Source organism: Parasteatoda tepidariorum, chromosome 9 (genome assembly GCF_982258835.1).
Source record: "Parasteatoda tepidariorum strain Cologne lab strain chromosome 9, Ptep-v5.0, whole genome shotgun sequence".
In the NCBI taxonomy this organism is placed as follows: Eukaryota; Metazoa; Arthropoda; class Arachnida; order Araneae; family Theridiidae; genus Parasteatoda; species Parasteatoda tepidariorum.
The window spans coordinates 48,118,088-48,131,718 of NC_141763.1; the positions used below are offsets into that span (position 1 = coordinate 48,118,088).

The following is a 13,631-nucleotide window of genomic DNA, read 5'->3' on the forward strand; positions in this document are numbered from 1 at the left end:
GTCAGTTCTTTTGAAATGGACGATCTTACTGAACAGCATAATTAAATTTTTTAAACAAAAGTTATTATTAAATTAAAGTTATTAACATAAATAAATTACATCGGAAAAAGCATTTATAATATTTGTTGCCTTACAAAAGTGTTTAAAATCCCTAGAAAACTTTTTTTTACTCTTGAAAGCGTTGAGATGAACTATTTCTTAAATACATTATTGAAACATTTCAGTCTTGTATATGACACGTATTTTAGAAACAACAGACAGACACCACAGTAATGTTTCAAATGTTTGCGGTATCAATTTTAGACCTAATTATAATACAAAAATTAAATACCGTACTTTAAATATTTCTGGAATTTTGTGTTTTAATATTTGCAAAGATACGTCAAAAACGCAAATGCTTAACAGAACAGTTCAATGTTTGGATTTATTGAAAAACCATCAAAAAATTAGGATTAATACGAGATTTATTTTTTAAAACTCTTTAAAAAGGCAAATATAGAGCAAAATTAAGAAATTTTTGCCACTGGCCTGTGGGTAGTTTTCAAATTTTAACAGTGGTCACTTTTTAGAACATGTGTCAACTTTTCAAAAATTGATAACTTTAAGCGATTAAAAAAACTTTTTTTATTAATAATGTAACGCATTTCTTATGAAGCATATGGTAAATATTACAAGGAAATTGCAAGGTAATATTACACGGTAAATATTATGGTGCATTTAAATATTAATATTCATCATAATTTCCTATTCATTTAAAAATAATAATATTAAAATGCACACGGAGTGCATTTTTGTCGGAGAAAGTAATGGTGTTTGGCAGACAATTTTTGTTGTTGTTATTGTTAATTTACGTCGCACTAGAGCTGCACAATGGGCTATTGGCGACGATCTGAGAAGCATCCCGCAGGATGATCCGAAGACATGCCATCACAATTTTGATCCTCTGCGGAGGGGATGGCACCCCCTCTTCGGCAGCCCGACGACCTACACTCGAAGTAGAGCACTGTATGGTAGAACAGTTTAACGAGGACCCATACCACACACCCTCGGTCCGTGCGCAGACTGATCCAAGTGGTCACCCACCCGCACACTGACCGCCATGTATTATATTTATTTGCCCTGTGGCAGGGAGCGACCGTTAATTTTGTCCTACACCTGCAAAAACATTTTTATTATCTTTAGTAACAGTAGTGGCAGCATTAAAACTTTTTGTATCATCAATAAAAGAATATTTGGGAAAAAATAAAAGTATGCAGGACAAACATTTTATAAGTGTGTCATGATTGAAGAATTGTTATTTTTAAGAGAGAAATTTATTAAAGGGAAACCATAGTGAAAAGGATTGTATGTGCATTTTTTATTTTTATCTTCATGAACAACGAATTATGAATAAAGAAATAAATATAAAACCTAAAATGCCAAATTTTTTTTCTTTATTTGGTCATTTTAAGAAATAAAATATAACAATTTAAAAAAACGTTATAAGGATCTAAATTCATATACGATCGATTTTTTTTAAAATTTTATTTAGGAAGTTAGGAAAAAGAGAATTTTGTTAAATGAAGTTTATTGGCTTATCTCTTTTTAAAATTTTTAATGGTTCAGTTTTTCAGACAATTCGCTTTAACACGCATTTACGTTTTTAATTATATACCCATTGTTATGCTTATTATCAGTGTACCCTTAACAATTTTTGTAACAAATCGCAAAAGTTGTATGAACATTTTTCGCCAAATTGCTTCAATTTTTCGAACAGATGCATTATATTGCATTATATTCCTTTTCAATTTTGCATACTCAGTCTTGTGTTTATAATCGGGGATTAGATTCAAGCCATTCAAATAACGGTTCTCTAAATAATTTTTCAAACAAATAAAAAAATAAAATAAAAATTTTCGATATTGCTTCATTTTTTCCAACAGTTGCTTGAAATGTTCTTAGAATTTTAATTGCATACTCAAGATGTTTCTAATCAGTAATTGGCTCCAAATCATTCAAAGGTTGGTACACCTAAAACTTTTTCAACCGATCGCATTATTTCTAATTGCTTGAAATCATGTATTTAAATTAAAAGTACTGACAAATTGATTAAATATAACCTTAATTTTTAAAAGCCTATATAATTTTTTAATATATTATTAACATTAAGCGGAAAATGAAATTTCAAGAAAATTTTCCACACTTAATCAGTGATATTTAAAAATATCATCCTAAAAAGTATAATTTGAAACTCGAGAAAGATATAGCGCTTTTTTTCGCGGTTTCACGGAAAAGAGGATTCTAGAAATTTAAATCGTCTTTCCTCAAAATAAAATTTTTAATATTCTCATCCACGATCAGCCGATATTTTTCGATTGACTTATAAAAAGTATGGGACACATATTTTTCAGCAATAAATTTTACGCACATCATCAGTGACATTTGAGAATGTCCTATAGGTCTAAGTTGAAACTCGAAAAAAAGCATTCCGAAGAGACCGAGCCTATCAACAGCACAGTAAAGATTGAAAGCATCGTCAAAATCACGATTTTCCATTGTGAGAATTTCTTTCATCATGGGAGCAGTATGCCGATATCGATTTCCTTTTGGACAGCTTCGCTTGTATCGTAATCGAACATCTTTTCAAAAACTGGCGATCTTGCTCTTAGAATCATTTTGGGTGCTTTCAATCTGACACTGACGTGAATTGTAATATTTGTATCGATAACTTGACTTGAAAACTTCTTCAAATTTAGAGGCTGCTCCTTAAAATAATCTATTGGAGCATTGTCATGTTTGTCAGTTTTTGCCTGTCACTATTCCTTAGCAGTATTCTGAACTGGCACGTATTTATCAGCTCAACGGTCCATTGTTACTTCTTTACGTTCTGAACTAGTGCTTACAGTGCTCTTTGATCAAAATTTAAAACTGGCACTGTTTTATCATTAGTAATCGGAATCACAAGCTAACACATAATAGTTATTTTATTTTACAACCGTCGTTGAACAGCTGACCCAATTTTGGGTTTACGACTACTAATGTTCAACTCCGTGGCCTTGTAATTTTGAACCCAATCCAGAAGACAAGGAAACTCTTAGATCAGTACCGCCAGAGGTATGATTTGTTATGGGAACACTTTGTAACCAAAAACGATTTAACGTGCATCAATCACCATTTATTACATGGGAAGTCTTCGGCCGGCGGGGATTGAACCCATGACCTCTTGGACATGGACCCAGTGCCTTACCTACCAGGCATTCCCGAAATTCTTGAAGCATTTTGAAGCAAATATCTTTGAGGCTGAAGACTCCCCGTGTTGTTGATGCACGTTAAATCTATCGAGTCGCCAAGTCCTCCATGTTCCCATAACAAAGCAATACATCTGGGAGTACTGATCCAGGAGTTTCCTTGTCTTCTGGATCGGTTCAAAATTTCAAGGCTACGGAATTGAACATTAGTTGTCGTAAACCCAAAAATTGAATCGGCTGTTCAACGATGGATATAAAAAATTAAAAAAGAAAATATCTTTGAAACTAAAAAATGACATGTGGCCATAAAGAAGTTAGCATGGCAGTGTAACGTATATTGACTTCAGCTTAGTCTTGGCTACTTAACCAAAGAGACATCTGATTTGCTTTAGGTAAAGCAAGTGTAAAATACCATGCTTGCTTACCCACAGCATGAAGGTCAATACTACACAAAGAGGATCTAGGTTTTAGACCAGATTTTGCAAATTTTAGCGTCAATTATTTACTTACAATTCGAGAATACAAGAAGTGATTATGCCTAATCATGTGATTTATATCAGATTTAATTGCATACTTGTAAGCGACGTCACGCGTGTGTCGAACTTGATTTGCTACCGAATCGACAAATGCCACGATTTACCTACGATGGCATCACTTGCAGGTATAAAGTTAAAATAATTTTTGTAAGAAATATGGAGCCGGGATAGCCTAGTCGGTAGGGTGCTGGGTCCATGTCCGAGAGTTCGTGGGTTCAAACCCCTCCAGCCGAAAACGGTGACTAATGCACGTTAAATCTGTCGAGTCACAAAGTCCACCATGTTCCCATAACAAATCAATACCTCTGAGGGTACTGGATTGGAGATAGATCGTTCTCTGATTCAGGTCGAAATTATGATCTGTGGATGAATGAATGGACGTATGAATGGGTCCGCCCTATAAACGGGTGTGACGTATGGGTATGACAGAAGTTGAATTCTTGGCCATAGATGGCGCCCCTGGAGAACAAGAACAATCGCACCCCTCTGCCTAAACAGGCATACGCAACAATAACAAGAAACACGGGTAAGAGAAATAATGTTTTTATCCGGAGAGTCAATTTGGATAATGTTTGTATTGCAGAAAAAAATTAGTAGCTTATTATGAATTCAGTTACTCTGATAAACGTTATCTTATCTTGGATGATCATAATTCTTATCGCTTTAGTTTCTCTTTAAATAGAATTTGTAACTCAAGTTTCTCATTTAATTATTTAACTCAAGTGTTACAAGCCCAGATGACAACGAAGGGGATAGTGTTTTGTCTAATTTAAATATGTCTTCACTATTACATAGAATATATTAGACAAGGTTCGATTAAGAAGTACAAGAGCTGTATTTTATTTCTTGTTTTTAACTTTTCTAAGTACATAAGCCAAATGAAATAACCTCATATTTCGGAAAACAATCGACTTTTTAAAAACTGTAATAGATGCATTTGGTAATTTTATTAAATTATTTATGTTAATATATGCGAAATAAGCATCTGACTTTCTTGTATATCCTTAGTTTTTATGTTAAAAAGTTATTTTTAGTAAAAAAAGGCATACAAAATAAATTATAAATTTATATATTCAATAAGCTATCAGTAAATTAATAAATTTATGCAACTTCAGTGTAGTTTGCTCGTCATTTACCCAGAAAAAGAAAGTGAAACAAAACAAAATATAGCTCAATACAATTAACATTATTTTGTAGTGGTATCAGAACGAAATTTGAGAATCTTAATTCTAACTACGTTAGAGACAGGAATCTTATTATTACAAGATCTTAAGCGAATCATCTTAAATATTATCATAGTAGGTGAAAAGAAAAAAGTCAATTGATTAAAAAAACTAAACTCAGTGGCGAGCCAGCCCAAAGAGGGCCAAGGCCTACAGTGTCCATCTCAGTCTTCTTGACCTTGGACTCCAGGGTGCAGGAGCAGATGTTCCGGTTATGTGGTCAGCCTTGTCCGCCCCGAGGATCGAACACAGGACCAGTGGCACAAGAGTGCGAAGCTCTACCGCCAATTGATTAAAACTTGTGCTAAAAACAAACACTTAACTCTAATAAAAAATAATCAAGCTTAAATTGAAATTATTGACTGTAGACGTAACTTTTACTTAATATTCAATTTTTCCGAAACATCTTAAACTGGAAAATAAAATAAGTGAAAGTTAAAAAAAAATTTTTTTTACATGATTTATAAATCGGCAGTAAAAGTATTTGACAATTGAGAATGTTATACTAAAAGTAAAAGTTGGAACTGTTACAAACGAGAATGATATAGCACTTTTTCGGGTGAGGCAGGTAGGGATGAAACTGTCTTAAAATTTAAATGTATTTTGTCTAAGCTGAGTTTTTAATATTCACTACGCGTTCTACCAATTTACTTAGAAATTCAGCTTTTTGGTTTCAAAAAATGTAAAGATGGAAATATAAGTCCACATGCTTCAATCGCTCCAGAATAGGCACACATTCTCCACAAAAAAGGTAATTGCAATAGCGAAAAGAATTTTTAATGTTGCGTTTGTAGTTTTTATCAATTAAATAATAAAGTTATTCTCATAAATAATAGCATAAGTTAAATAAAACATACACAGTGGAACTTAAATATTATCATTTAGTTAATCAAAAACTAGAAACACGATTAAAACTCTAGGTCTAACCGAATATCTGTTGCATCAAATGCATTAAGTTTCTTAGAAAATAGGTAGAAAAGTGAAGAAATTATCTTGTGCAACACGCGTGAAAGACTTTGATTTTTGAAAATATCTTCAAGAAAACTTCATACTTTCGAGTACTAATGCAAAAAATGCTGTAATTTTCTTATAAATTTCAACTTGTACAATTAAAAGAGTTTTTTTCACATTAATCTACGAATTTCGTAAGAACTTTTTTTTCATTTTACTTTAATTATTTGGTTCATTTTTTTTCTATTTACTTACTTATTTTTGACTATATTTTTCTCCTTATGGTTAGACAAGTGTCCTTTTCGTTTTTTTTTTTTTTTAAATGTTGTGTTTTTGTTGTTCTCTTCTGTACAGTATGAGGTCTCATCTATTTATAGCTTCTATATATTTTATTTTATTTTATTTTATAACCGTCGTAGAACAGCCAACCCAATTTTAGGGTTTACGACTACTAATGTTCAACTCAGTAGCCTTGTCATTTAGAACTCAATCCAGAAGACAAGGGAACTCCTGAATCAAGTATTGGGAGAAATTCTCCTTCGTGGAGGTCTTTTTCATGGAACTAACCCGCATTTGCGTTACATGGTGCGAAGGACAACGAGAACCTCCCACGATTAGCTCGATGGGAAGAGGACTCTAACCCAGTCGAAAGAGTTTTTTTTCAACAGAAATAAATTGCAGTATGCCTCGTTTTTTTTTTAAATATTACAAACACAAAAATGCTCCTACTAGTTCTGGTGTCTACAATGCAACATTTCTCATTCTAAAATTACGGTGAAATAACCGTCAGTATTGTGTTTCTCCAATTAACCGTGAAGTTTTCGGCCAGGAACATTTTTTAGCTTTACGGTTTTGAAAAATCCATGAATACAAAACTATATGGTTTTGTAACCATTTACAGCAAGCATGATTTCTAAACAGTAAAAATAAAATTTTATTGAAGCTAGGTTATGTTAGGAGATGGAATTTTGTTGTTAAATTATGTTTTGTCAAATGAACCATGGAATGTGACGTAATTAGTTTATCTGGTGGTGCCATCTATTGTGAGAATCGGGAAATACTAGACTTTTTTTCTAAACCTAAGTAGCTTCTTAGTACTGCCATATATGTGTGAAAGAGGGTTTTGTATTCTAAAAGTCCAGGGTCACCGATTAGGGAGGGCAGATCACTGGAAACTTTTCATATCTTGATGGAATATTAAGCTGTCAATATTAGGATTCGAAAACTGTTCAGTTGGCCATGAGATTGACAAATTAACTCTCTCGACTATGGTATGTACCCAGCTGCTAGGAACTATGTGGTTTCCCAATTGGTGCGGTTAAAATTCAGGTTGCTTAAGAGTATTACGCAAAAACAATCAATAAACGATTTTTCTCACAGTTTGTATACCTTCATATTTATAATGAACTGTTTTGGTGGGATATGGTAAAATAACAATTAAGTAATCAGTTATTTAATAATTTTCTTAGAGAAATTTCTAGCAGTGAAGGATTTAATCTAATTGAGATAAACAGAGATGAAACCTACGAGTAAAAATATAATTCACACTTTTTTGTATGTGGTTTTAGAGTACGCAAGTGACATCGTATCTGAAAACTACACGTGCAAAACTGAAGGGAATATCACGGTTTATGTGAATGCATCCGATGAATTTGTTTATGAGAATACTTCAATCACTTTCTGCTGTACGAATATTGTCAGTAGAAACTGGATGCTGAAAGCTGATGATCTCCAAATTACACCACCAGGTATGGAAAAATCAAATGAAATTTTCATAGTAACGAAAATCTGTTTTTCAAAAGAAAAAAAGCGCCAACAAGTTCAAAAAATGTTTTTTCCTCTCATAATTTGACAATATACAAACAGACAGTATGATTATTCTTTATATTTTGATAGTATATACCTCCAAGAATGTTTTTAACTATTAGTCTGATTTGATTTATATGTTCAAATGCATGTATTTATTTGTAATAAAAACAAATAATCAATTAGTTCTATCTTGTTCAAAAATAAAACTAATCAGCGAAAATAGCGATTTAGTAACTTACTTATTGGTTAATAAACTTTATTAAACGAGTATTTTAATCCACGAAAAACTTTCAAAAATCGTGAAATGTTTTTAACCAGTTGCCTTACCGACTTTTTCATCACAAACCTGTATTATGTGTTAAGAGACATAATGAAAGTGATTTTTTTTTAAATTCAAGTTTTTTAGATTTTTTACTCTAAAGCTTTTTTCTACAAGTATGAGCAAAAGGCTCATATAAATTAGAATGCATACCAGTTTTTTTGTATTAATTCATAAAAGATGCAAATAAAGTTTCTCAAATTTAATTTTATTATTTATATTATAAAAGTTTTAAAAATGTTTACAATTTACAATTTGCTAATAATAAAACGTATTTTAATGAATAAAATTTAACAAAATATATTCCGAAATTATTAGCTACTAGTCCTTTTTCATATTCATTAATGTGCTCATCATAGAATCACATTAGAATCACATGATAGAATCACATCTTCCACAGCTCATCAAAGCGAGTCTACTACTGTACTAAGCGACAGTTGAGCTCTGCTCAGTCTGGCAACAACAAAAAATTTCCAGCAGGGTTTTACCTTGCCTCCTAGACATAATGGACAAGGTAGAAAAAAAGGCGTAAATTCTGAATAGTTTTGATGTCATGATTGGTATCTTCACGTACTAGGAATCAATCTTATTGGTTTGAGAGACGTACTTTAAATATGCAAAGTAATTACACCAGACGATGTTTTATTAATATTTAAGTTTAGGCACAGAAACCATTAAAATTGAGTCCTAGTACGAGAAAATCCGATCATTATTTAGACCAAAAGTTATTCAACGTATTCGCTTTTTTTCTTTTTGCACTTCGTACGGAACAAAGACGTATGCTAGTTTAAGATCCAGTCTTTTTTTTATCCACAAAATATTGCAATTAGACATAACGTAAATGATGTTTTACATTTTCTATGTATGCAAACAAATACCATTTGTGCTATAGCGGCATAAAACGGTGCAATTTTTTGTGTAAAAAAATTATATACTGAATGTCGAGTGCATCTTTTGGCCGAATTAGATGTTCATATTTTATCATATTTGTACCAATGTGAAACATTCGAAAGACCCCTGAAGTCGAAGACGTATTTCTTCCTATACTGCATTTTAAAAATTATTTAAAACAAAACATGTAGAATTATGTCAAAATGAAAGTTTTATATGTTACGCGCTGCTCTAGGTTTTTCATTGGCTGCTCATAGAAAAATAATTCTTCTTCGAGACTATAAAAACCGTTATTCCTTTCGTTTTTTCTTCTTCATTTCTGTGTATATATATATAATATAGTTCTTATTTTCTCTCAAATGAATATATGTGCTTTCAGGTGATATTAGTTTTCAGTTTTCCTATACGGGAGAGGAAAAATATTTTCCCATGGGTGCTCAAGTTGATTTTGACTTTGGAGATGGAAATTCCAAGTCCTATATTGTTTTCGAAAACGAGAATCGCATAATAGAGGAGACATATTCCTATGAACTTCAAGGTGTTTACAATGTTACAGTAAAAGTTTACAACATTTTTGATGAAGAATTTTTCAACTCACAGGTCGGTATATTTCTAGAATATTCTTATTTATTTTTAAAATAAAAGACAAAGAAATACGAAATCAAACAAAATAAATCTTCACAAATTATATTTTACTGATCGAAATCGCTTTGATAAATTTAGCAACACGGTAATCATTCAAAGACTATGGGGATTAGTAATACGGAATAAACGTTGCAGTAAAGCATCTACACAGCCTAAATTTTCATGCTATCTCCAATTACCAACAAAAATTACACAATCCTATATTTTAATGCGTCATTCACACTTGAAATTGTTACCTTGTTTTTAAGTTCTCAAAACATGTTGATCATTGACAAGTGTTTTAAATATATACATGATGTTCTATAATAGACCCCTTAGTATACAATTTTTAGTATCATTGTTCAAAATTAATTTAAAAAAAATAAGGGACCAAAAGTAAAAGTAGGAGACAAAAAAGTAGAAACGAAAACATGATTAAAATTTGACGTGTCACAATTAAGGTAGGTGGGATTACGAACGACACGTTTGTTTCATTACCGAATAAAAATTGAAGATGCTTTAAATAATCACCTTTCAATCTGTTTCAGCAGATAAATCCACTTTTGTCCTCAGTGATTCATCAGATTTCGAAGTTGATTCTGTTTCTCTCGTTTAAATATTATTTTTAACCATTCATACATTTAATATTTTGTTGTATCTTTCTCAAGGATTTTAAATATATAAAAGAGTTAGTCAAATGGTTTTTTCGCCTAAATTGCACGTTCTTAAATCCAGAAATATAACTATTATTTAACATTTTCTTTCACTAATCTCTTCCGTAAAATGTAAAAAAATTTCTTTTTGAAGAATACATTATTATATGTGACTATACTAAAGCTTAAAATTGTTCTTTTTTAATTATAACATGAGTGTACATTTAATATTTAAAAGATTTAACATCGTGCAATGGCAATTATTGTTAAACACATTTCGACTTACGCAGGTGACTATATTGGAAAAAATGGGCAATTTGGAAGTTTTTGCACAGTATTCAATAGATGAAAGTCAAGAACTTACAAATTTACATGGTCCTGATGAAACCGATGTTCCAATCAATTCTATTGTGAGCTTTACATGTAAAATCTCAGGTATATTTGCAAATTATTGCCTTGCTTATTACAAAAGTCGAGATCTTCGCTTTTTTTCTGAATCGATATTTTAATAACGATATTATAGTTATGTGAATAAATATTTATTATGCAATTATAGGTATTGTATATTTCGTTTATTGTTCAGCGTGTGCCGGGTAATATGTCCTATGAATTTGGCATTACATATTTCTTTTGATTCCATTTATATACATAATTCTCTCTATATTTGCATTTAATTCTCTAAATTTTCCCTCATAATAATATCCTTCATATCTTTATAGTAAAGTACATTAACCCTTTTTCTCCAAAAACACAAGTAGTGAAGAATAAAATTCTAAACTTTTACACTGAATTTCAAATCCATTAAAAGTTTGGTATAACTTTTAATGTTTTATCTTTCGCCAAATAGTTTTGAATTGTGACTAGGCATTCTTCACCCGATCACCACTTTTTTTCGTCCAGAATGCACCCTATGTTCATTTTATTATAATTTTTTTTAATAAACATGGAATTATTAAGAATAGTTTATAATATTCTGAAAATTACTTTATTTCACTCTTGTTTATAAATATTTTTCTTCATTTTATAAATGAACCTTGTAATGTGCACCTTATTTTGATAAATACCTCAAAAGAAATGTCCTTATTGCTATTAACAGATTTTTAATAGCTTAGAATTTTCAATTTTTGAAAAATTAGCCACATTTTAAAAGTGCTATAACTGTTCACTGGCTAGTTGCAAAGATTCCTAATTTTGCCCTATATCACTCTCATGTTTGCTTATTAGGATAGTATGCGATGTGCACATGCACTCATTTTACTTTTACTCTAATATTTCTCTCTCTATCTATCTCTATAATAAAGAAACAAAAATTATTATTTTTTAAAGGATCTGTCGACAACTTCATCATGACATTAAAAGATAAAACTGTGGAACAAACTAAAGAAGAGGACATATTTTCAAATCAATTTGATGAGGTATGCTCCTTGCTCCTTTTGTTCTTGATCACAAATCGCAGATTACAATTTACCTAACCTCCAAGTATGATTCGCCTTTTTATAGCTACTTTATATTTAGAAATTTATTTTTGCTTTCTAGGTTGGCAAATATAGGGTCAGTTTCTTGGCTAAAAACTTCCTGGAGGAAAGTAATAATGTTACTTTGGAATTGCGAGTAATGTCTGAGCCAGTAGGTTTGTCGCTACAAGCATCATCTTCGGACGTTTTGCTGGATGAGGAATTAGAATTTACTATAAGCTTTGAGTTTATTGATCAATTTACATGCATCTTGTTTGATGCAGGCGATGAGGAAATTAAACAAGCATTTGGGTCTAAAGAAATGTGTGAGACTTTAGAAGACGAGAATTTTCATTTCAATTCCCGTCATTCTGACAGGTTAGAATGTTTTTAGAACCAAAATTTTCCTCCGATTAGTTTAAAATAACACACTATAATGTAAACCATTATATAAACCATATTCATCAAACCACATTATAATATATAAACCATATTCATCAAACCACAAGCAGAGGGTTATAATTATTAAGAAAGGAAAGTATGTGAAAACTGACGATTCTTTATTTAAAATAAATTTTTACAACGATTGAAAAGTTCGCAAACAATGTCTCCTGAGCAATGACTTTATAAGGGTCATTCTCACAAAAACAGTCATTTTCATGTCCCCAGTATATTTTATGTTTGTTTTACAGCTTACGAAAAAAAAATTCAGGGAAAGTGTCCTTCGGAATGCAAGCTAACAAAAGAATAAAAATAAAGTTATCAATTTTTATTTTTTATTTCTTTTAGGTAATTAAAATATACCAATATGTCATTCCCTCACTTGTCCCCACTGCTGATTTAAAAAAAGAAAAAAATTGTTTCTGAAATAAAAAATTTTTTTTTACAAATTCGTGTTTTTTATTTCAGAATACTGAAATATAGAATTCAGAAAATCAATTTTATATTTAATTTCTGATAAAAATATTAACACAGCACTATTTTAAACTTTGTCCCCAGTGTATCGCGTCATTCCCTCACAACAATGTTCTATCACCTGCAATCTTCTAAGAATAAAAATATTTTAATAAAAACTTCAGAAGTTAACAACTGGCATCATAGAACAAAATTGCAGTATGTTTCCATCTTCAACTTAAAGAAGCTTTGCTGTGGAATAAATTTGAATGAATTAAACCAGGTAAAATTTTTTACATTTGTCATTCCCTCATTTCATTTTTTAGAGCAAAATAAAATACAACTTCATCGAGAAAGTGGATAATTATATGTTGCTTTCTTGTATGAATATAATTGTATGTGATTGACTTCAGAAATTAATTAGGCCTAACTGTTATTTTTAAATTTTATTGAATTCGTCATTCCCTCACTAGTGTATAAAGTGAGGGAATGACGCTGAAGTGAGGGAATGATTCAAGATGAGTATATTATCAAATTTTTTTTTTTGTTCAATCGTGCTAGCCAATTTTATTTCCCAAACCTGTAAAAACTATTAAATATATAAGACTAAATTATAATAAATATTAGATATACTTAGCATGTTATCATTTTGAAACTTTAGGTAGATGTAACTTAGATAGAAACATGTATTAAAATAAAATATCATTCCCTCACTATTAGTGTCATTCCCTCACTTTTTAAATAGTGAAAATAATTAATTTACTCATTAAATTATTTGAAAAATAAATTAAAAAATTAATTTATTAAATTAATTAGTTCATTTATTAAATTAATTAATTAATTATTAATTATTATAAATTAATTAATCATAAATTAATTATTTAAAAAATTAATTAATTTAAATATTAAGTATAATTTATAGGATATATACTTTCTTTATAATGCCATTACATATTTCTATTAATATAAAAAGTTTCAGAGCTTTTTATTCACTTTACTTTTTTGGGATTTTATGTACTGAAAAATGACAGTTTTCGTGAGAATGACCCA

The 13,631-nt window shown here is 30.5% G+C and overlaps 1 protein-coding gene across 1 annotated transcript in view; it reads left to right on the plus strand.

The window, feature by feature from the left end:
- The window catches only part of LOC107445474 (uncharacterized), a 186,345-nt gene that overhangs the window by 106,146 nt on the left and 66,568 nt on the right, over positions 1-13,631 (plus strand). The window contains exons 11-15 of the mRNA XM_087151393.1: positions 7,506-7,685; positions 9,336-9,556; positions 10,524-10,668; positions 11,560-11,648; positions 11,770-12,065. Of these exons, the coding sequence (XP_087007519.1) occupies positions 7,506-7,685; positions 9,336-9,556; positions 10,524-10,668; positions 11,560-11,648; positions 11,770-12,065 (931 nt within the window). The remainder of the gene's footprint in view (positions 1-7,505; positions 7,686-9,335; positions 9,557-10,523; positions 10,669-11,559; positions 11,649-11,769; positions 12,066-13,631) is intronic.